The 23,902-nt window shown below is 45.1% G+C and overlaps 1 protein-coding gene across 1 annotated transcript in view; it reads left to right on the top strand.

The window, feature by feature from the left end:
• The window catches only part of LOC144500574 (glycylpeptide N-tetradecanoyltransferase 1), a 56,705-nt gene that overhangs the window by 23,650 nt on the left and 9,153 nt on the right, over positions 1–23,902 (top strand). The window contains exons 3-7 of the mRNA XM_078223713.1: positions 1,749–1,867; positions 9,857–9,948; positions 11,544–11,660; positions 14,135–14,305; positions 15,743–15,851. Of these exons, the coding sequence (XP_078079839.1) occupies positions 1,749–1,867; positions 9,857–9,948; positions 11,544–11,660; positions 14,135–14,305; positions 15,743–15,851 (608 nt within the window). The remainder of the gene's footprint in view (positions 1–1,748; positions 1,868–9,856; positions 9,949–11,543; positions 11,661–14,134; positions 14,306–15,742; positions 15,852–23,902) is intronic.

The following is a 23,902-nucleotide window of genomic DNA, read 5'->3' as shown; positions in this document are numbered from 1 at the left end:
GGAGTTGAAATCAACCATGATTGAATGGTGGAGTGGACTCGATGGGCCGAATGGCCTTACTTCCGCTCCTATGTCTTATGGTCTTATATCAGAGGTAGATTCTTTACGCAGAGTGGTTGGGGTGTGGAATGGACTGCCTGCAGTGATAGTGGAGTCAGACACTTTTAGGAACATTTAAGCGGTTATTGGATAGGCACATGGAGCACACCAGGATGATAGAGAGTGGGATAGCTTGATCTTGGTTTCAGATAAAGCTCGGCACAACATCGTGGGCCGAAGGGCCTGTTCTGTGCTGTACTGTTCTATGTTCTATAAATCTTGCTAATGTGACGTCACATTGTCAAGGTTTACAGCAACTTTATGAAGATGTTGAGGGAATCCTGCTGGGGGCACCAAGGTGAGTATAGTACCTGGGGGGAGAGGGACAGACTGGGCAGTGCCCCAGCACTGCCCTGGCACAGATTGGCACTACCAACCTGAGTGCCAACCTGTGCTGAGGGGAACAGTGCCAGGATGGGCCCCCCTGGGGCACCCAATTGTGTGGGGGAGGGGGTACCCATTATGTGTGATGGGGGGAGAGGGCTGAGGCCTTTAAAATAGGGGACTTGGCAGTAACAGGGGTGGGGTTGGGCTGGTAGTGACAGGGGAAGGGAGGGCAGCTGGCAGTGACGGAGGTGGGGGGGGGGATCTGGCAGTGAGGTGCTTGAGGGAAACCTGGCCGGGGGGTGGTGTGAGGGAGATTGGGGTGGGGGCGAAACTTGGCAGTGAGCGGAGTAGCACTTGCAATGCTGCCCCAGGGGTGGGGGGTTGTTGCAGGGTGCGAGGAGAGCCTTGATAATTTTGTGGTGTGACGGGGGCGGGGGGAAGCAGGGGAGAGAGCTGCTTTGTAGTGGGGCGGGGCTGGAGGGAGTTTAACTTCGGTGCTAATCGGGGTACCCTTTAAAGATGGTGTCCCAATCTCTGTGAAACTGGCCTTGCCGCCTCTATCAGACCCTATCCTGCCAGACTGGCAGTGTAAACCACCCCCCCATCCTCCCAACCCCAATTGATTTTGTCAGGGTGGCTCAAGACCTGGTTTGAATTCTTGGCAGTGCATGTGGAGAGATAAGCGCTGGGTTTTCACTAAGAGTCTGACCCTCTGACAAACTATGGGAAAATTCTGCTCACAGTCTTGAAAATTGATGCAGCATCTACTACCTTTTTTGGGGGGGAAGAGAGAGTTCCAGATTTCCCAGATACTAGTACTTCCTGATTTTGCTCCTGACTGAGTCCCACAGTGCCAATTCTGCAGGTAATAATAAACCTCAATAAAGTTTAATAATACAGGAAAGGTAAGGAGACATGGGCTGCTTTTACAGACACAGGATCTTCTGCATAGAGGTTTCCAAAAGATCATGCTGCCCAGAATTTCATCTAACGTAGCACCACCAAGAAACCCTTACTCTTTATGGTCTGCCTGCAGCCTCTCTCTGGGAGTGTCCAGTTCTAACTTCAAAGTGCATTGCATAGTATTCGCATGAGAATGCAAGCACTTTGGTATAGCCACGTTTGTCCCTCGATCTTGGATTACCAAAATTTTCATTGCAGTCGTGTCATCTTCATCTTGTCAGCTTCACTGAAACAAACTATTGGCTCACTTTGTGTGAGAGAGATGTCCATGACATGGAGTTCAGCTTTCTTAAGCCCATCATAGTGACCGTGACATTGTGGCTGTCTTCCTAATCTTGACCCTTCTTACTGTTTTGTAGGTGAAGTAGTGACGGTCCATGGCCCTATTGAGCCAGACAAGGATAATATCCGACAAGAGCCCTATAGTCTACCACAGGGATTTCTATGGGATGCCCTGGACCTTGGGAATGCTGAAGTGGTGAGTCATTGTTCGATGAGTGTTCATGCTTCATGTCAAAGTTTCTCCAAGAAATTCATATTTTAGTAACCTTGATGGCCAAAATATACTGACTGAATGGAGTTGTGTTTTCTTAAAAGTCCCAGAATGATGTTATGCCATTATACCCAGTTTTTTCACCTTCGGGGCTAGGATCAAATCAATCCCAGACAGATAGAATGATGGTCTGGAATGCACTGGCTGGGAGGGTGGTGGAGCCGGAATGCCTCACATCCTTTAAAAAGTACCTGGATGAGTACTTGGCACGCCATACCATTCAACGCTATGGGCCAAGTGCTGGCAAGTGGGATTAGGTAGGCAGGTCAGGGCATTTCATGCATTGGTGCAGACTCGATGGGCCTCTTCTGCACTGTAGTAATCTGAGTTTCTGAAGTCGTCTCCAACTTCCAGTTCTAAGTGTTAAATGGAGTGTGTGCAGACTCAATCCAGTTCCTACGAGCCATAGTCCCACGTGTAAAACTGCACTCAATTCACCACCAACTGATACTACATTTCCAATCCTACTCGCACCACAGAATGTTAGTGTAAGCAACAGGAAAGACAGTACTGTTGGAGAGAGGGTATTACTGTAAGATTGAGACGGAGGATAGAGGTGAAAGACATTATACTCGGCATCTAACCTGTATTGTAGCTGACTTATGAGTATCTGATGCTAATGCAAGTGCGTGAAATGGAAAGGGTTCCATTCCATTCAATCTTCCTTGTGACAAGCTAAGTGATGATGGAAAGGGAGGTTCAAGGGCAGGGCAGCCCAATAAAATGGTAGGTGTAATGCTCTCACGCTGTATGACAGAGTGATGAGACATATTACAAATCACCCTGTGTGTGCACTGTTCTGGTGACTACCTTGATTATCCTGTGCAGGAGTTCTGATTCCTGGGAAAGCACAAAGGAGCAATGAGGCTCCCTTCCAGCTAGGCTAGTCACTGGGAACACAGGAAGCCACAGTGGAGCTGAGCGCCATGAACACGGCCATTGATTTGTGGCTGTCTCAGAAAATGGTCGGATCATGAACACTTGTCCTCTGCAAGCAGCAATGTGAAGTACAAACACTTGCTGACCTGCTGTGCGTTGCCGGTGTTTACCCAGATTTCCAGCATTTGCAGCTCTTTATACAATTTGACCCATGCAGTTGCTGCAAACAAGTGGATCTGCAGAAGTGATTCATGTCCCACTAGCTGTTGGCTTGTGGGGAGTATAGAAGTTACTGGCAATATGTTGCTTGGCTCTATTCTAACTGGGAAGAATGTTGGTTTGCAATGGACAGTATGTTTCAGAGTGCGTTAAATAAAGTCCAAACAAAAGCTTTGTCACATCATCAACACGAGCAGAAATTGCAAATAGTATTTTGCAAGAACATTCCACACACGTACAATGCATTGGATTATTCCTAGGATGTTTTTTCACTTGAAGCAGCTGAAGACAACGTTAACAGAGAAATGAAGGTTCTGAGTGTGGCGATATATCAGCTGGCACGTACTGATAGGATGCAGTCTCATGCTAGGATGTCATACTGAGCCTGATAGTCCAGCTCATCTTAAAACCCTGTCCACAAGCTGTATCATCCTTAGTCACAGGAAAGGCCTCTGAGGACTGGAGAATAACCAATGTCGTCTCTTTGTTTAAGAAAGGTAACAGGGATAATCTGGGAAATTACAGGCTGGTGAGCTTTATGTCAGTGGTAAGGAAATTATTGGAGAAGATTCTTTGGAGCAGATTTACTCACTTTTGAAAAAATATGGACATATTAGCGATAGGCAGCATGGTTTTGTGCGGGGGAGGTCGTGTCTCAGGGCAGGGCGGTGGATGTTGTCTGCATGGACTTTAGCAAGGCCTTTGACAAGGCCACTCATGACAGACTAGTACAGAAGGTGAAGTCAAATGGGATCCATGGGAAGATGGATACAGAACTGGCTTGGTCATAGAAGCCAGAGAGAAGCGGTAGAAGAGTGTTTTTCTGATTGGAAATCAGCAATCAGTGGTGTTCCGCAGGGCTAAGTGCTGGGACCCCTGTTGTTTGTAATTTATATAAATGATTTGGAGGAGGACATAGGTGTCTGATTAGTAAGTTTACGGATGACACAAAGATTGGGGGAGTTGTGGATAGCGAGGAGGAGTGCCAGAAGATGCAGCAGGATAAAGATAGGCTGGAAACTGGGCAGAGAAATGCGAGATGGAATTTAATCTAGACAAATGCAAGGTGATGTAATTTGGAAAGTCTAATGCAGAAGGGAAGTATGCAATAAATGGCAGAGCCCTTAGAAGTATTAGCATTGAGGGATTTATAGGTCCGCAGTTCCCTAAAAGTGGCAACACAAGTGGATATGGTGGCAAGAAAGCAGATGGCATGCTTACCTTCATTGGTCAGGGTATAAAAATTGGCAAGCCATGTTGCCGCTGTGTAAAATTTTAGTTAGGCCACATTTGGAATATTGTGTACAGTTCTGGTCGTCACATTACCCGAAAGATATGGAGACTTTGGAGACGGTACAGAAAAACTTTAGCAGGATTTTGCCTGGTTTGGAGGATATTAACTGAAAAGAGATTGGACAAACTTGGTTTGTTTTCACTTGAACGTCAGAGGCTGAGGGGCGACTTGATAGAAGTTTACAAAATTGAGAGGAATGGACAGTCGGCACCGTCTTCCCAGGGTAGAAATGTCAATTACTAGGAGACATAGGTTCAAGGGGGAAAGTTTAAAGATGAGAGGCAAGTATTTTACACTGAGGGTGGTCGGTGCCTGGAATGCTCTGCCAGAGTTGGTGGTAGAAGCAGATACAATAGCAATGCTTAAGAGGCATCTTGACAGATCCATGAATAGACAGGGAATAGAGGGATACGGACCGCATAGAAGCAAAAGGTCTTCAGTTTAGGAAGGTGATGTGTTGGTGCAGGCCTAGTGGGCCGAAGGGCCTCTTCCTGTTCTGTGCTGTTCTTTGTTCTGATCTGTACTGTGCAGTTAGTGGAGTTCAGGACCAGTTGCCATGTACCAGGATCTGCTCAGTTAGGACTCCAACTCTATTGAGCTGACACAGTTTGTCATAACCAATTTATAAACTCCATTTATCCAAATTAAACAATTAAATGCGGCCATTGTAAGCCGTGAATATGGTTTGGGTTCAAGATCTTGCGAGTTATAAGGGTGTTAACTGGCCATGTCTGATACAAATACACAGTGTTACAATTCCTGTTTCTCTGTTTGCATGGAAGAGGATGTCCTACTGCAGTGCTTCCCAAATATTTTCCTGCCGTGACTCCATCTTAATGCTTGGAAATTGGTGCGACCCCACAGTGAAAGTGAGGTGGTGGTGGGGAAGAGTTGTTGATTGGTGCAGAATATGGATATTTCTATCCCTTTTGGTAAGATTTACTAAAACAATTGTGTGTTAAGCAGAAAGGCCAAAGCTCACAATTTGAAGTTTCTACACACACCAGCTTGCTGGCCTGGCCTCAAGATCTCCTGCCCAAGGAAGGCTGTGATGAAAAGTTCATGTACCAGTGCTGAAATTTGGGATTTTAGTCCTTTCTGTGCTCCAAATTTCCCAGCATTCTCTGACGGGAGTCTCAGGAAACGGTGAGAATGGGTAATCGGGACCATTTAGTTAAAGTTTATTTATTAGTCACAAGTAAGGCTTACATTAACACTGCAGTAAAGTTACGATGAAATTCCCCTAGTCACCACACTCCACCGCCTGTTCGGGTCAATGCACCTAAGCAGAATGTGGGAGGGAACCCGTGCAGACTCCATACAGACAGTGACCCAAGCCGGGAATCAAACCCAGGTCCCTGGCGCTGTGAAGCGACAATGCGCACAGCAGGAAATTCTTAGAATTGTACCAAAATCCTTCCTCAAAATTCTCCTGCATCATTTCAGATGAGACGAGGGAGATGTTTCAAATGATAATGCAGGAAACGATGAAAGTTTTAAAGCACTATGGTTCATAATGATGTACTCCATTAATCCTGCAGTAGCATCAGAGACTGCTGCAAACTCAACCATCATTCATCTGCACTGTACAGTGTTGGAAAAAGATAGTTTAAACAATTCATATTTGTACTGTTAGAAATAAGTTATAGTTTAAGTTTAATTTGTGCTTCTGCATTACTGGGCAAAGAAAGGGTTAAATTTCAGTTTGCCTTCATGTTAAACACAGGTGCTCACACGTTTTCGTTTCACTTTAAACTTTGGCTGCATGTAACTGAGATTTTACAACTTGAACACAATTGCTGCGGTGGTGGGGAGAAGCACAAAAACAAACTAAGCTACTGTTTAGCAATCAGAGACATTTTGAGTTCAGTCTGGAACTAAGTCACCCAGAAGCAAGGTGCTTTTCACAGCTGCCAGCACAGGGCCAGACAGTAGAGTAAGGGGCAGAAAGCAAATCCCAGAAGCTAAAGAACAGATAATTTCAGAAACCGGGAAACGAAAAGAGCAAAGTCCCAAGAAGATTGAAGTCAAAGGGACAAAGAACAGGAAGCTGAACAAGGTACTGTTCACTGAAGTTAAAGATAAGGGTCAAGGGAGGCTCCCAGCCAAAGACAGAGGTGCAAGGTGCAGAGCTGGAGAAGTTGACTGGCGAGAAGCCAGATATCTGAACTAATCCTAAAGTTAGTAACCCTAATACAGCCTCTGAAGCAGTGGTGTTCTGTTAGCTTGGCTGAGTACCTGAGAGATTGTGCTTGAATGTGCGTGGTGTTTCAGGACCGAGGAATACTGAAAAGAGAGGTTGAAATCCTGGATGTGGATCCTTGCTAAAGGCATCTGAGAGCATTGCTTGGGAGATGCTTCTAAGGCATGTTCTTCGAAAGTGGAATTTGAAGTCTCTTGTATGGAATTGGCTCACAGTGTAATGAGTGCCTATGGAGAATTGATGAAAAATCCACAAGTTATATTGTGTGACATCTGTCACCTGGTTTCAGATTGAGGTGGTCTGACCACATTTCACTTATTGCTTTACATGGACTATGTACTTACTGCAAGCATTCGAGTGTAATTGGATAGGTAATGTCAAATATTTAAAGAGTGCCTAGGTGAACTGCAACAATTGTTCATTCCTGTTTGGCCCAAAAATAAAACAGGAAAGGTGGTCAAACCAAGGGTTACAAGGGAAATCAGAGTTAGTATTAGATCCAAATTGACCAGAAAAAAACAACAGACCTGAGGATTGGGAGCAGTTTAGAATTCAGCAAAGGAGGACCAAGGGACTGATTCAGAAGTGGAAAATAGAGCAAGCGAGTTAGCTTGTGGGGAACATAAAAACTGATTGTAAAAGCTTCTGTGGTTATGTGAAGAGAAAAAGATTGGTGAAGACAAATGTTGTCCCTTACAGTCAGAAACAGAACTTATAATGGGGAACAAAGAAACGGCTGACCAACTAAAAACATTGGTTTTATCTTCACAAAGAAGGACACAAATAATGCACCAGAAATGTTGGGAAATGGGGTTCACTGAGAGGGAGGAACTGAAGGAAGTCAGTATAAGTAGGAAAATGGTGTTGGGGAAATTGATGGGATTGAAAGCTGATAAATCCCTAGGGCCTGTTAATTTGCATCCCAGTGTACTTGAGGGAGTGTCCCTAGAAATAGTGGTTGCATTGGCAGTCATCTTCCAAGATTCTGTAGACTCTGGAACAGTTTGTATGGATTGGAGGGTAGCTAATGTAACCCCATTATTTAAAGAGACGAAACCTGCAATTATACATCAGTCATCCTGGGGCCGGCAGTGGGGGAAATTCTCAAGTCCATTGCCTAAGATAATTTGGTCCGTTACCAAAGATTTGATGAGGAAAACAGTGGCATAATTGGACAGTCAACATGGATTTACGAAAGGGAAATCCTGCTCGATAAATCTATTTGAAATTCTTCGAGGATGTAATTAGTAGAGTTGATGAGAGGGGAGCCAGTGGATGTAGTTTATTTGAACTTTCAGAAGGCTTTCAGTAAAATCTCACTTAAGAGATTAACGTGTAAAATTAAAGTGCATGGGATTGGGGGAGGAGGGGGAAAATGTATTGAGGTGGACAGAAAACTGGTTGGCAGACAGGAAACATAGAGTAGGAATAAATGATTATTTTTCCAAATGGCAGGCAGTGACTAGTGGGGTACAGCAGGGATCAGTGCTAGGACCCCAGCTCTTCACTATGTATTATTGATTTAGATGATGGACTTCAATGTAATATCTCCAAACTCGCAGATGTCACAAAGTTGGGTGGGAGGGTGAGCTATAAGGAGGATGCAGAGATGCTTCAGTGTGATTTGGACAAGTTGAGTGAGTGGGTAAATGCATGGCAGATGCAGTAGCATGTGGGTAAATGCGAGGTTATCCAATTTGGTATCAAAAACAGGAAGACCAATTATATTATCTGAATGGTTATAGATTGAGAGAGGGGAATGTGCAATGAGACCTGAGTATTATTGTACACCTGCCACTGAAAGTAAGCATGCAGATGCAGCAGGGGGTGAAGAAGGCCAATTGTATGTTGGCTTTCATTTCCAAGAGGGTTCAAGTACAAGAGAAGGGATGTCTTGCTGCAGTTATGCAGGGGCTAGGTGAGATCATTCCTTGAATATTGTATACAGTTTTAGTGTCCTTGCCTGAGGGAGAATGTCCTTGCTATGGAGGGAATGCAGCGAAGGTTTACCAGACTGAATCCTGGGATGGTGGGAGTGACATATGAGGAGAGATGGAGTTGGTTAGGATTATATTCGCTGTCGTAAGGGTGGGCTCTCATAGAAACATATAAAATTCTAACAGGACTAGACAGGGTAGATGCAGGAAGAATGTTCCCAATGGCGGGGAGTCCAGAACCATGGGTCACAATCTTAAGGATGCCAGGTAAACCATTTAGGACTGAGATGAGAGAAATTTCTTCACCTGGACAGTAGTGAGACTTTGTAAATCTCTACCACAAAAAGCTGTTTTCAAATAAACTCTTGGGGCTAAAGGGATCAAAGCATATGGGGAGGAAAGTGGGGACAGATTACTGAGTTGGATGATCAGCCATGATCATAATGAATGGCAGAGCAGGCTCGAATGGTCTACTTCTCCTATTTGCAATGTTTCTATAATGAAGTTTGTAAGTTGTATTATCCTTGTAAATCTCTCTAAATCTGTAATGGTATAGCTGGTGTGAATTGATATTATAGTATAGTTAACGAGGCAGTCCTGCAACTTTGTTCATTCACGTCGCTAAGCAAAACGTAGAAATTATAAACTATTGAGCCAGGATGGTAACAACAGTTCAGCTGTTTATGCTGTTTCTCTCAATCATTTTAAAATTTTATAATTTGCAAATACTTCACAAACTATCAATAACTATTTAATCAATGGTCTGTGATTCTAACAAAATATCATCCAATATCTCATGCTTCATCCACACTGCAGTGTGTTTGTTATTCAGAAACCAAAGTTGATAGCAGTTTGGGAGAAAGGCAAGTTAGGCTGTTGCAGAATTTAATGACTTGTAGATGCTTCAAATGGCAGGGATACAGGCACAAAATTATGATTTATGACATGTAAAAGATTTGCAAGAAAAAAACTCGGACATCTACCATTTGGAGCCCTGGAGGCAACGATTGAACCTCTGAGCTCATTTTGTTAGGCAATGTCGTCTGGACCAGGACAGGTTAAAAGAACAAGACCTCCGAGCTGAAACGAGGACTCTCTGATACGTGTCTCTGCTCCACAGCAACCATTACTGCCTCTGAGCTCACAACCCCAATTGCCCATCCCAAGACCCTGCTGGGGGGCGCTGCGACCCACAGCTTGCTGAACATGGGAGAGGGGCACCCAATGTTTATGTGCAGCATGCACTGCATATTGGAAAATACACTAATAAAACTGCTGAACTTGGTTTGAATTCTGATGTTTGGGGCTCCCACTTGATGTATGTTGAAGTGTTCTGCTACTACCCTGAGGTGAGTCTAACCTATTTGTGTTTGAACACCCAGTTAAAGGAACTGTACACTCTGCTGAATGAGAACTATGTGGAGGATGATGACAACATGTTTAGATTTGATTACTCACCTGAGTTTTTACTGTGGTAAGTAGAGCAATGGTTGCATGGTTAGAGATACAAATTTGCTTTCAACTATGAGAAAAGGTGTTTCAGTTCCAGCTCTAATCGGTGCTGCTCCTGACCAAGACATGTTAATATTCTTGGATTAAATAACATCTCAATTAACATTGTCAAGTCAGGGAACACCATGATTAGGTGCAAAGTATGGCTGTCTGCATGTGCAGCAAAAGGCTTCAGCACAACCTCAGGAAAGAATTGTTGAACTATAACGTGAGGAAGAATGGAGTGCTGTACGGTGTGAGGGATTACTGAGATGTATTGTGGGAGATGGGATTTCATATAGCCTATAATCCTCACACTAACATGAGGGAGGGAGGGCACCATATGATGTATAGATTACTGAGCCGTTACGTGTGGGTGATGGATTAATGCATTAGTGAGTTTGGAATCTCATATCTACTAATCTTTTCCTCTTTTGCTGTTATTGAGTAGAAGTTATGAACCTCTGTACTCCAGATGAAATTGCCACCCTTTAAACAAAACAAAGTTTAGAAATGGAAGAACTTAACGAAAAAGGTTTAAGTAATTGTGATTCAGTTTTGTAAGTGCATCCTGGTTGATCTTTCTATTGAAATGATGTTTCATAGAATCATAGAAACCCTACAGTGCAGAAAGAGGCCACTGGGCCCATCGAGTTTCCCTAAAATCTGAACAAGTTAGCAAGAAATTTGAATTCGACAACCGTAGAAGATAGTTGACATATCATTAATATCACTTTATGGGAAGAGAAAACAATTTAGGATGTCTTTTGACTATAAGGTGCCCACTTCCAGGGCACAACAACTCAGTAATCCTTGCACAGTATGGTACCCCATTTCCCAGATTCGTTGGTTCAGTAATCTTTGCACTTTATGGTGCACCATTTACATGAGTTATGTTAGTTTTAATGTTTATTTATTTGGTGTCACAAGTAGGCTTACATTAACACTGCAATGAAGTGACTGCGAAAATCCCCTAGTCGCAACACTCCGGCGCCTGTTCGGGTACACTGAGGGAGAACTTAGCATGGCCAATGCACCTAACCAGCGCGTCTTTCGGACTGTGGGAGGAAACCAGAGCACCCGTGCAAACACGTGTAGACTCCGCGCAGACAGCGACCCAAGCCAGGAATTAAACCCGAGTCCTTGGCAGCAGTGCCAACCACTGTGCCACCCCATTGGTGTTGCTGTAACGAGGTTGTTCAACATACTTTCTGTGGCATTATTAAAATGGATTTGTTAATCAATGTCTACCATGTTTACTGAGCTGAAGGGAAGTAGAAACTCTGTACTAAGATCAACAAGGAGAACCCCATACATCTAATTGTGGCTGGGATCTGAGTTTTGTTCGATCTAGAGAACAGCTGTTGAAGGTGTTGGAAATGTCTAGGCTGCTTCCTGTCACTCACCAGTGGGTCCAAGTGCTGGGCAGTGCGGTGACGAAGCAAAGCTGGGGCATGTGAGTGTCTGTTTTAGCACAATTCTGATACCCACCAATCAGGGCACAGGTGCTTTCACGTTACAGCAGTTTCCTTGGCTGAAATTAATCTCTAATGTGTTATTGTTCTGCTCCTTCTCTAGGGCTTTGCGTCCTCCTGGCTGGCTGCTTCAGTGGCACTGTGGTGTACGAGTCGTCTCCAACAAGAAATTAGTGGGTTTTATCAGTGCCATTCCAGCTAATATTCAGATTTACGACCAGTACGTAAGCTTGTGTTTAACTATTGGGACTAATCGCGAGTAAATGCTTTTTCTGTGGGATGCAGGTTTAAGGTTTTTATCAGATCAGACATGATCTTATTAAATAGCGGAGCAAGCTCAAGGAGCTGGCTCCTTGTTCATACCAAAGAACAAGCTGTAGATAAGTGAAAGAAGGGAGCTTTAGACACATCCTGGATAGGTGTAAGCCATTACAGAAAGTGAAGCTTCCCTCTAGATTCTCTTGATTCATAGAACCATAGAAAATTACAGCTCAGAAACAGGCCTTTTGGCCCTCCTTGTCTGTGCCGAACCATTTTATGCCTAGTCCCACTGACCTGCACTTGGACCATATCCCTCCACACCACTCTCATCCATGAACCTGTCCGAGTTTTTCTTAAATGTTAAAAGTTTACCACTTTATCCGGCAGCTCATTCCACACTCCCACCACTCTCTGCGTGAAGAAGCCCCCCCTAATATTCCCTTTAAACTTTTCTCCTTTCACCCTTAACCCATGCCCTCTGGTTTTTTTCTCCCCTAGCCTCAGCGGAAAAAGCCTGCTTGCATTCACTCTATCTATACCCATCAAAATCTTATACACCTCTATCAAATCTCCCCTCAATCTTCTACGCTCCAGGGAATAAAGTCCCAACCTATTCAATCTCTCTCTGTAACTCAGCTTCTCAAGTCCCGGCAACATCCTTGTGAACCTTGTCTGCACTCTTTCAACCTTATTTACATCCTTCCTGTAACTAGGTGACCAAAACTGTACACAATACTCCAAATTTGGCCTCACCAATGCCTTATATAACCTTACCATAACACTCCAACTTTTATACTCGATACTCCGATGTCCTCTCTCACTTCTTCATCTTGACCATGAGACCCTTATCCTGCTCTCTAAATAACATCCCCACTACATTCTAACTTCCCTCCCTGGCCCCCATCGCTCAATGATAACTGGTTCCCTTTCCTCAAGTACCATCTCCCACCCCTTCCCATCAAATCTGTTGTCATTACTCACCCCCCCACCCCCACTCAATAAACCCACTTTTGACCGCCTCTGTTTCTGCAATCTAATCATTCTTATGGATTCTCTGTCTGACACAGACTCCCTCTCCTCACAGTCTTGCCACCTTTTAAAGGAAACTTTTTTCATGTGAGGGAGAAATTGTAAAAGAAACGGATGGAGATTTTCAGAGTGGGAGATTGAAATGGGTCACGGTTTTATAGTTAAAGTGGACTGGAAAGGAGGCCAAAATGGACGAGCTGGGGGTGCACACTTGCACTGTACTGGTGAGTAGGTGAGCAGAACATCGGGTTAGAGAGGATCAAGTTCTGGAGGACCAGGACAAAAGTATTGAAACTGGTGGAAAGGTGTATAGGAAGCCAGTGATGGTGTGAGAGCATAGGGCAGAGTATGGAAAAGGACATGGCAGCAGACTTGACAAGTTGCAATTTGTGAAGATCATATGGAGAACTTTGACATGGCCAAATCTGAACAGCTAAGGAGTGGCGATGGATAAGATGGAGGCTGCAGGTGTGGCTTTTGCTCCCAAATAAACCTGTTGGACTTTAACCTGGTGTTGTTAAACTTCTTACTGTGTTTACCCCAGTCCAACGCCGGCATCTCCACATTAAGATGGAGGCATACAGACTTGGGAGTAAGAATGTGAGTTTGGAGCTCGGTTCAGAAAGATACGACACTCAGTCAGCAAATGTGTCAGTTGCTAAAGGAGTGGGGGTTTCGGTAGAAGCCAAGCACATGATAGTTTCTCACCATTGAAGGCAATTCTTGCTCATCCAGTATTTGACACTGGCGAAGATGTCAGAGGCTGTTATGGTGACTGAGGTAAACCTGTGCATCAACTGAACCCATGCTCACCAATGTGTTTTTTTTCATTCATGGGCCTTGGGCGTCGCATTTATTGCCCATCCCTAGTTACCCGGAAATCAACCACATTGCTGTGGCTCTGGAGTCGCATGTAGACGAGACCAGATGAGGACAGCAGATTTCCTTCCCTGAAGGGCATTAGTGAACCAGATGGGTTTTCCTGACAATCAACAATGGTTTCATGGTCATCAGTTGATTTTTAACTCCAGATTTTTTTTAAATTGAGTTCAAATTCCACCATCTACTGTGGCAGGATTCGACCCTGGGTTAGCTGAGTTTCTGGATTAACAGTCTAGTGATAATACCATTAAGCCATTGGCTCCCCTGTAATTAAAAGGCAGTTCTTGCCACTGTGCTGCCCTCCTCGATGGTATGCCAGGCTGAGAGATTTGGGGTGTTAGGCAGTGAGTGGGTGGGGTGTTACTCACTCTTTGGGAAGGGTTGTCGGGCTGTGTCAGGTATTGAGTTAACACTGAAACCATTTCTCCACAGATGCTGCGTAATCTGCTGTTTCTGTTTGATATCCACATTTCTTTGTTTGTACTGGTAAAAATTCAGTTCTAATTTGTACTTTTTTGACAGTCTGAAGAAGATGGTGGAGATTAACTTTCTGTGTGTGCATAAGAAGTTGCGCTCTAAACGGGTGGCTCCAGTTCTGATCCGGGAGATCACCAGGAGAGTCAACCTTGAAGGCAGCTACCAGGCTGTATACACTGCAGGTGTGGTGCTGCCGAAACCTGTAGGCACTTGCAGGTAAGGTCCATGGTTAGCCCATCCCATTGACCAATAAGTGCAAGTCTTAGATTCATAGGAACAGGAGTAGGCCATTCTGCCCCTCAAATCTCATCCACCATTCAGTTAGGTCATGGCTGATCTTTGACCTTAACACCATTTCCTGTACTGTCTCCATATCCCTTGATATCTTTCATCTGATGCACCCATCACAATAATCATAATTGTCTACCAGGAAAGGTACAGCACGGGGTTAGAGACACAGTAAAACTCATTCTACACTGTCCCCATCAAACACTCCCAGGACAGGTACAGTGCGGGGTTAGATACAGAGTAAAGCTCCCTCTACACTGTCCCCATCAAACACGGTCAGGAGAGGTATAGCATGGGGTTAGATACATAGCATGGGGTTAGATGCAGAGTAAAGCTCCCTCTGCACTGCCCCCATCAAACACTCCCAGGACAGGTACAGCACGGTGTTAGATACAGAATAAAGCTCCCTCTACACTGCCCCCATCAGACACACTGCTATCCCATCTGCACTTGGCAAGAGATTGAGGTAGTGGGTGGATCGTATGGGTGTTGCGAAAGGTAGGGAGGTAGAATTCCTGGGTGCAGTGAGCTGGAGTCCTGGGGTGGATGGAGGTGTAATCAGGGGAAGGGAGTGTTGCCAGATGCAGGGATAGTGGGTACGTATGGTGGGGAATCCCTGGGTGTAGCAAGCTCTGTTCTTGTGTTTCGAACTACAGTGTGCCACATACTTGGATTCCAGTGAAAACAATCTGGGTGATGAATTGCACCACTTGCTGCAGTGGTACAGAAGGGAGTATTCCTGCAACCCACCCTCCTGTGGTCTTCAGTGGACCAGGTGTTTGATGAGCCTCGGGCCTCCATGTGTGGCTGCTTGGCTGGGGAGCATTGAATGATCTGAAAGCTATTCTGTTTTCCCTGCGCTGGTGTCCAGTAACAAAGTATGGTGGTGATGCTCTTATCAGACCCCAGCATCTCAGACTAGACAAATCCATTCTGTTCACAGTGGGGTGAGTAGTGATAAAGGAGCAATCAGCTCTTTCCTGCTGATGGTGTGGTGACAAAATCCGATGTACTATCACTCTGCGGCACAGTGTGTTAATAACCCTGAAGAAGCTGTGGTTTGAGAGCCATGAGCATTGTTCAAGTGACGCACACTACTCTGGGTAAGTTGTTCATGTTAAAGGGAGTGTGCAATCTTCCAGTCACCTCTGGCAGCAATCAAACCTCTGTTTTTCTCTCTCTTTCTCTCCTTGTAACTGCTATGTAGTTGTCAGTACACTGTGTATAATCTGTAGCATTGCTCGTGTGCAGTCTGAGGTGTGGTGCAATGCTGAGTTTGGACTTCGGCCAAGCCACTAATCGCCGTGGGCAAAGTTCTCAGTTCTGTCAGTGACTGACTGGCGTATTCTGTGATCTGTTGGGCAGGTACTGGCACAGGTCACTAAACCCACGCAAACTAGTAGAGGTGAAGTTCTCCCATCTGAGCAGAAACATGACTATGCAACGAACAATGAAACTATATAGACTGCCAGAGGTGAGCCTTAACACTATATGTCTCTGTAAAACCTATCTGTGAGCATTACTTGTGTATATCAAACCTGCTGCCTCCAAAATTACAGGTGAATTGTTGGCCCTTTTTTCATTCTTCATTGTTTGTTTCTATATTTTTCTAATTGGTAAATAACTAAGCAGCAAATAGTCACATTGCTTGCTTCCATTATTTCCTCACTTCAAATTTGAGCCTAGTCCTTCCACTGACAGAAACTCTGTCACAGAGGCCATGACAGCTTCTTTCACATGTAAAAAAACATTAATCACATAAAACGTTTCCAAAAGATTTGCAGATTTTCCCTGAGCTTTTGATGTTCCCTCCATTCCACAATGGCATGTTCCCTCGGCTGGGGCTCCAACTCATATATACTTCACGGTGCCCAAGAGGGCCTTGGAGAGGAAAATGAGATGCTAAGTGGAATGAAAAAGGTTCATTCAGAACATCACTTCAGGTCAAACTTTGACCATGCTGGTCAAGAGTGCCAACTGAGAACCGGCAAGTACAGGACCGGTGTTGTGATGCACTCTGCACTGAGTCATCAATACATGAAATAAAGTAGCCATGATGTGGAGATGCCGGCATTGGACTGGGGTGAGCACAGTAAGAAGCTTACTGTGCTCCAGGTTGAAGTCCAACAGGTTTATTTGGAATCACGAGCTTTCAGAGTGCTGCTCCTTCATCAGGTGAGTGGAGAGTTGGGTTCTCAAACAGGGCATATATAGACAAAGGCACAATTGCAAGATAATGGTTCGAATGCGAGTCTTTACAGATACAGACAGTGTGAGTGGAGAAAGGGATAATCGCCGGTTAAAGAGGTATGAATTGTCTCAAGCCAGGACAGTTAGTAAGATTTTGCAAGCCCAGGCCAGATGGTGGGGGTTCCACATTGTATGACGTGAACCCAAGATCCCGGTTGAGGCCATCCTCGCGCGTGCGATGATGTTGCTGTCATCATCCAGTCTTTTCAGTCATTTTATCAACAAGTTCCTTCCCACCATCAGATTCACCATGGTCTACTCTCCAGAATCGGCTGCATTCTTGGACACACATCTCCATCAAGGATGGACACCTCAGCACTTCACTGTACCACAAGCCCATGGATAACCTCACGATGCTCCGCTTCTCCAGCTTCCACCCTAAACATTTTAAAGAAACTATCACCTATGGACAAGCCCTCCATATATACAGGATCTGCTCAGACGAGGAGGAACGCAACAGACATCTACGGACGCTGGAAGATGCCCTCATAAAAGCGGGATATGGCGCTCGACTCATCGATCGAAAGTTCTGACGCACCACAGTGAAAAACCGCACTGACCTCCTCAGAAGACAAACATGGGACATGACCGACAGAGTACCTTTCGTCGTCCAGTACTTCCCTGGAGCGGAGAAACTACGACATCTTCAAAGCCTTCAACATGTCATCGATGATGATGAACATCTCGCCAAGGCCATCCCCACACCCCCGCTACTTGCCTTTAACAACCGCGCAGCCTCAAACAGACCATTGTTCGCAGCAAACTACCCAACCTTCAGAACAGCGACCATGACACCACATAACCCTGCTACAGTAACCTCTGCAAGATGTGCCGGATCATTGACGTGGATACCGCCATCTCACGTGAGAACACCACCCACCAGGTACACGGTACATACTCATGCAACTCAGCCAACATTGTCTACCTCGTACGTTGCAGGAAAGGATGTTCCGAGGCATGATACGTTGGCAAGACCATACAGACGCTACAATAACAGATGAATAGACACTGTTCGACAATCACCAAGCAGGAATGTTCCCTTCCTGTCGGGGAACACTTCAGCAGTCAGTGGCATTCAGCCTCTGATCTTTGGGGAAACGTTCTCCAAGGCGGCCTTCAAGACACACGACAACGCAGAATCGCCGAGCAGAAACCGATAGCCAAGTTCCGCAAGCATGAGGACGGCCTCAACCAGGATTACACTACGTGGAACCCCCACTATCTGGCCTGGGCTTGCAAAATCTTACTAACTGTCCTGGCTTGAGACAATTCACACCTCCTTTAACCTGTGATTATCCCCCTCTCCACTCGCACTGTCTGTAAGACTTGATTACCTGTAAAGACTCGCATTCCAACCATTATCTTGCAATTGTGTCTTTGTCTATATATGCTGTGTTCGTGAAACCTACCACTCCACTCACCTGATGAAGGAGCAGCGCTCCAAAAGCTCGTGCTACCAAATAAACCTGTTGGACTTTAACCTGATGTTGTGAGACTTCTTACTGAAATAAAGTATGGAGACACGAACATTGGAGTCAATCAGGGGTTTTATGGCCTGAAGAGCTTCAATGATCTACACTTGGTTAAATATGTTGCTCAACTGATGAACAGAGAGACAGAGCTAACCTCCTCCAGCCCTATAACCTCTGATAACTCTGCATTCCTCCAATTCACCGCCACGCCCTCCCCACAGTCATACCTTAAAATATCCAGGGTTCTATGCCCTGGAACAGTGTGTGGGTCTCTCCCTCGTTCCCCCTGTTCCAACAGCTCTAAAACAGTATGGTTTGAGTACTACCTTTCAGATGAGAGTCAGCTGAGGCTCTGGCTGTCCTCTTGTGAGGCACTAATTGAAAAAGAAATGTTTCCATGTCCTGACCAGCATTTAACCTGGAACCAACAACCTTAAAACAGATTACCTGGTCACCATTTCATAGAACCATAAAAAATAGGAACTATTTGGAGGAGGAGGAGGCCATTCAGTCCTTCAAGCCTGTTGTGCCATTCATTATGATCATGGCTGATCCTACAACTCAATAATCCGTTGCTCTCCCCCCCCCAGCCCAAGGGCTATTTCTATCTCCTTGAAAACATAGTTTCAACTGCTTTCTGTGGTAATGAATTTCATAGGCTCACCACTCTCTGGGTGAAGAAATTTCTCCTCATCTCAGTCTTAAATGGTTTAACTCGTATCCTTAAACTGTGACCCCTTGATTCTGGACTTTCCTGCCATCAGAAACATCCTTCCAGCATTTACCCTGTCTAGTCCTGTTAGAATTTTATATGTTTCTGAGATGCCCCCTCATTTTTTTTGGAACTGCAGTGAATATAATCCTAACCGACTCTATCTCTCCTCGTACACCAGCCCTGCCATCCTAGGTATCAGTCTGGTAAACCTCCTCTGCACTCCCTTCTACAACAAGAACATCCTTGCTTAGATAAGGAGACCAAAACTGCATACAGTATTCTAGGCGTGGTCCCACCAAGGCCCTGTATAACTACAGCAAGACATCCCTGCTCCTGTACTTGAATCCTCTCGCTATGAAGGCTAACATACCATTTGCCGTCTTCACCATCTGCTACCTGCATGCTTCAGCAACTGGTGCACAAGGACTCCCAGGTCTCATTACACATTCCCCTTTCTTCATTTATAGCCATTCAGATAATAATCTGCTTCATGTTTTTGCTACCAAAGTGTATGACATCACATTTATCCCCATTATGCTGCTTTTGCCAATCATTTGCCCATTCCCTCAGCTTGTCCAAATCACCCTGAATCATCATTGCAATCTCCTCACAGCGGTGCACCCTCCCACCCAGCTTTGTGTCATCTGCAAGTTTGGAGATATTGCATTTAGTTCCTGCATCTAAATCATTAATATATGTTGTGAATGGCTGGGTTCCTCACATTCCTGTGATACCCCACTGGTCACTGCCTGTTTATTCCTATTCTTTGTTTCCCATCTGCACTACATTACCCCCCCCCAATCCCATGTGTGTTAATTATACATGCTAACCTCTTTTGTGGGACTTTGTCGAAAACCTCCTGAAAGTCCAAATAAACTACATCCACTGGCTTCCCCTCTTCAACTCTACTAGTTACACCCTCGAAGAATTCCAGTAGATTTGTCAAGCATGATTTCCCTTTCGTAAATCCATGCTGACTGTGTCCGACCCTGTCACTGTTTTCCAAATGCTCTGCTATTAAATATTTTATAATGGACTCTAGCAACTCCTAGTACCGATGTCAGGCTGACTGGAATTCTCCAGTCTCTAATACCCCACTGTCAGCGAGAACGGCGAACGTGGAGCTCAGCCGAATCTCCGTTCGTTACAGCGGGACTGGAGAATTCAGCTGCAGGTGAGGTGGAAGAATTCTGGCCATAATTCTCCGTTTTCTCTCTACCTCTCTTTTTAAATAGCGGGTGACATTAGCTACCCTCCAATCTGGAGGAACCCATTCCAGAGTCCTTAGAATCTTGAAAGATGACCACCAATGCATCCACTATTTCTAGGCCACGTAAGTACTCTGGGATGTAGATTATCAGGCCCTGGGGATTTATGGGCTTTCAATTTCCCCAACACCATTTCTCTACTAATACTTGTGTTACTCTTTGTGAAGACCGAACCAATGTTTTTAGTTGGTCAGGCATTTCTTTGTTCCCCATTATAAATTCCCCTGTTTCTGACTGTAAGGGACATACACTTGTCTTCACCAATCTTTTTCTCTTCACATACCTAAACACATCTTTGGACAAATAGAAGCTGTTAAAGTCAGTTTTTCTGTTCTCCGCAAGCTTACTCATGTACTCTCCTTTCCCCTTCTTAATCAATCTCTCCGTCCTCCTTTGCTGAATTCTAAACTTCTCCCAATCCTCAGGCCTGCTGTTCTTTCTGGCCAATTTGTATGTCTCTTCCTAGGATCTTTAATTTCCCTTGTAAGACATGCTGTTGCTGTTTGTGAGACCTTGCTGTGTGCAAAGTGGCTGCCAAAGTTCCTGATATTACACCATTGAAGGGGGTGGCACAGTGGTCAGCACTGCTGCCTCACAACACTAGGGTCCTGGGTTCAATTCCAGCCTTGGGTGACTGTGCGAAGTTTGCCTGTTCTCCCCGTGTCCATGTGGCTTTCCTCCGGGTGCTCTGGTTTCCCCCCACAGTCCAAAGATGTGCGGGTTAGGTGGATTGGCCATGATAAATGCATGGGTTATGGGGATGGGACAGAGGGGTGGGCCTGAGTAGGATGTTCTTTTGGAGAGACGATGCAGACTCAATAGGCCAGGTGGCCTCTTTCTGCACTGTATGGATTCTATGGTTAAGTAATTACGTGGCTTTGAAATGGTGTGCAGTTCATAAAGTTGCTCCATCAACACGCATCCTTTTCGTCAGGAAGCTACCATAGATTTGGTGTAAATGAAGGCTGCAGTTCAACCAGCTGCTTGTAGGTGGTGCTGTTGACATGAACAATTAAATTTTTTTGCTGTGAATGGCACCACCAAGGATACATTTGTGGGACTGCACCTGATAAAGTGCACAGGCAGGAAATTTAAAATAGATTGCAGGAATTTTCCATCTGAGGGCGGCACGGTAGCACAGTGGTTAGCACTGCTGCTTCACAGCTCCAGGGTCCCGGGTTCGATTCCCGGCTCGGGTCACTGTCTGTGTGGAGTTTGCACATTCTCCTCGTGTCTGCGTGGGTTTCCTCTGGGTGCTCCGGTTTCCTCCCACAGTCCAAAGATGTGCGGGTTAGGTTGATTGGCCAGGTTAAAAAAATTGCCCCTTAGAGTCCTGGGATGCGTAGGTTAGAGGGATTAGCGGGTAAATATGTGGGGGTAGGGCCTGGGTGGTGGATTGTGGTCGGTGCAGACTCGATGGGCCGAATGGCCTCCTTCTGCACTGTAGGGTTTCTATGATTCTATGATGACAGTGTTCATGGAAAATCAACTCATCTCTTTGTCAGCGCGATTCCCCAAACCCAAATTCCTGTGTCAAAAACGATCAAGGTGCATAGAGAGGACTCCAAGCAGTCTTCAGTGCCAGCCTGCTAAATCCTGACACTGATGCAGTGTGACTGAGGCGCTGGTAAGCCAGTTGAGACCATACAGTGCACTGTCACCTAACACTTGTTGCTGTTCCCCCACCACATGTCTTAATGTGGCAGTCATGATGTGGAGATGCTGGCGTTGGACTGGGGTAAACACAGTAAGAAGTTTAACAACACCAGGTTAAAGTCCAACAGGTTTATTTGGTAGCAAAACCGGTGTGGCTTTTGTTACCAATAAACCTGTTGGACTTTAACCTGGTGTTGTTAAACTTCTTAATGTGGCAGTCCCAGGAATGGTAATACTTGCGGTCGAGCACGAAAGATTTCGGGGGCTACACTCCCAACAAGAGCGAGCACCTCCTGCGGGAAGAGGAAGGGAAAATGGAATGATTTCACCCAATAAGGCGTTGAATCACAAAAATGTTCTGGTGCAAAAGGAGGCCATTTGGCCCTTCATGACTGCACCAGCTCTCTGAATGAGCAACTTGCTTGGTGCTATTCCCTGCCTTCTGCCCAAAACCCTGCACGTTTTTCTTTTTCACTAATGCCTTTATGAATGTTTCAGTTAATGCCTCCTCCACACTCGGGCAGTGTATCCCAGATCTTGACCATCCGCTGCGTGAAAAAGCTGTTCCTCATGTCGCTTTGCTTCTTTTGCAAATTGCTTTAATTCTGTGCCCTCTCGGTCTTGATTCTTTTACGGGTGGAAACAGTTTCTCCCTATCACCTCGGTCCAGAGCAGTTGTGATTTTTAATATCTCTATCAAATCTCCCCTCAGCCTTTTCTACTCCAAATAAACAGTCCTAACTTCTCCAATCTACCTTCATAACTGAAGTTTCCTCATTGTCCTGAATCTTTTCTGCACTCACTCCAATACCTTCACACCCCTCCTAAAATACAATGCCCAGAATGGGACTCAATACTCCAGCTGAGGCTGAACTAGTGTCTTGCTCTTGTACTCTATGCCTCTATTTATAATAAAGCCTACAAATGTCTACCTGTCCAGCCACCTTCAGTGACTTATGCACATACACGCCTGTCTGCTCCTGCACTTGCTTTAGAGTTAAACAAAGAAAATTACAGCACAGGAACAGGCCTTCGGCCCTCCAAGCCTGCACCAACCATGCTGCCTGTCTAAACTAAAATCCCCTATTCTTCCAGGGACCATATCCCTCTATTCCCATCCTATTCATGTATTTGTCCAGACGCCCCTTAAAAGCGACTATCGTATCTGCCTCCACTACCTCCCCTGACAGCGAGTTCCAGGCACCCACCATCCTCTGTGTAAAAAAAAACTTGCCTCGTACATCTCCTTTAAACCTTGCCCCTCGCACCTTAAACTTATGCCCCTTAGTAATTGAGTCTTCCACCCTGGGAAAAAGCTTCTGACTATCCACTCTGTCCATGCCCCTCATAATCTTGTAGACTTCTATCAGGAGTTGTAGCCATTATTTTATATTGTCTCTGTGTTCTTACCTAAATTAATCATTTCACTTTTCTCCCCATTAAACATCTTCAACCACTTGTGCACCCAATCCACCACCAACTTGTCTGTGTCCCTTTGAAGTTCTACATGATCCTCCTCACAGTTCACACCATTTCCATGTGTTTTGTCATCTAAAAATGTTCAATTTGTGTTCTGTACGTCAAGGTCTAGATCATGAATGCACAACAGGAAAAGCAAGGATCCCACCCACTCCTGAGGAAATCCATCACAAGCTTTCCTTCAACCATAAAACCTCCATTCTCCACTATTCTCTGTTTCCTGACATTCAGCCAATTCAGTTGCTACTGTCCTTTATTTAATGAGCTATAACTTGCTCGCAAGTCTGTTGTGAGACGCTGTATCAGATGCCTTTTGGAAACCCATATGCATCACATCAAGAGCTTTGCCTTCATCAACCCTCTCTGTTACCTCATCAAAAAACTCCCAAGTTAGTTAACACTGTTTTTCCCTTAAATCAATGTTGGCTTTCCTTGGTTAGCCCTCATTTGTCCATGCAACTATTAATACTGTCCTGAATTATTGTTTTGAGAAGTTTCCCCACAACCGCAGTTATACTGACTGGCTGGTGGCTTCTGAGCTTGATTTTACGTCCTTTTTTTAAACAAGAGCATAACGTTTGCAATTCTCCAATCCTCTGGAACTACCCTTGAGTGAGAAAGACTGAACATTTGTGGCCAGTCCCTCTGCAGTTTCCACTCTCACTTCCTGTCACTCTCACGGCTG

This window comes from Mustelus asterias, chromosome 11, assembly GCF_964213995.1.
Source record: "Mustelus asterias chromosome 11, sMusAst1.hap1.1, whole genome shotgun sequence".
NCBI classification, from domain to species: Eukaryota; Metazoa; Chordata; class Chondrichthyes; order Carcharhiniformes; family Triakidae; genus Mustelus; species Mustelus asterias.
Note: the sequence above shows the minus strand (reverse complement) of the source record. Positions and strands in the feature narration are given on the sequence as shown.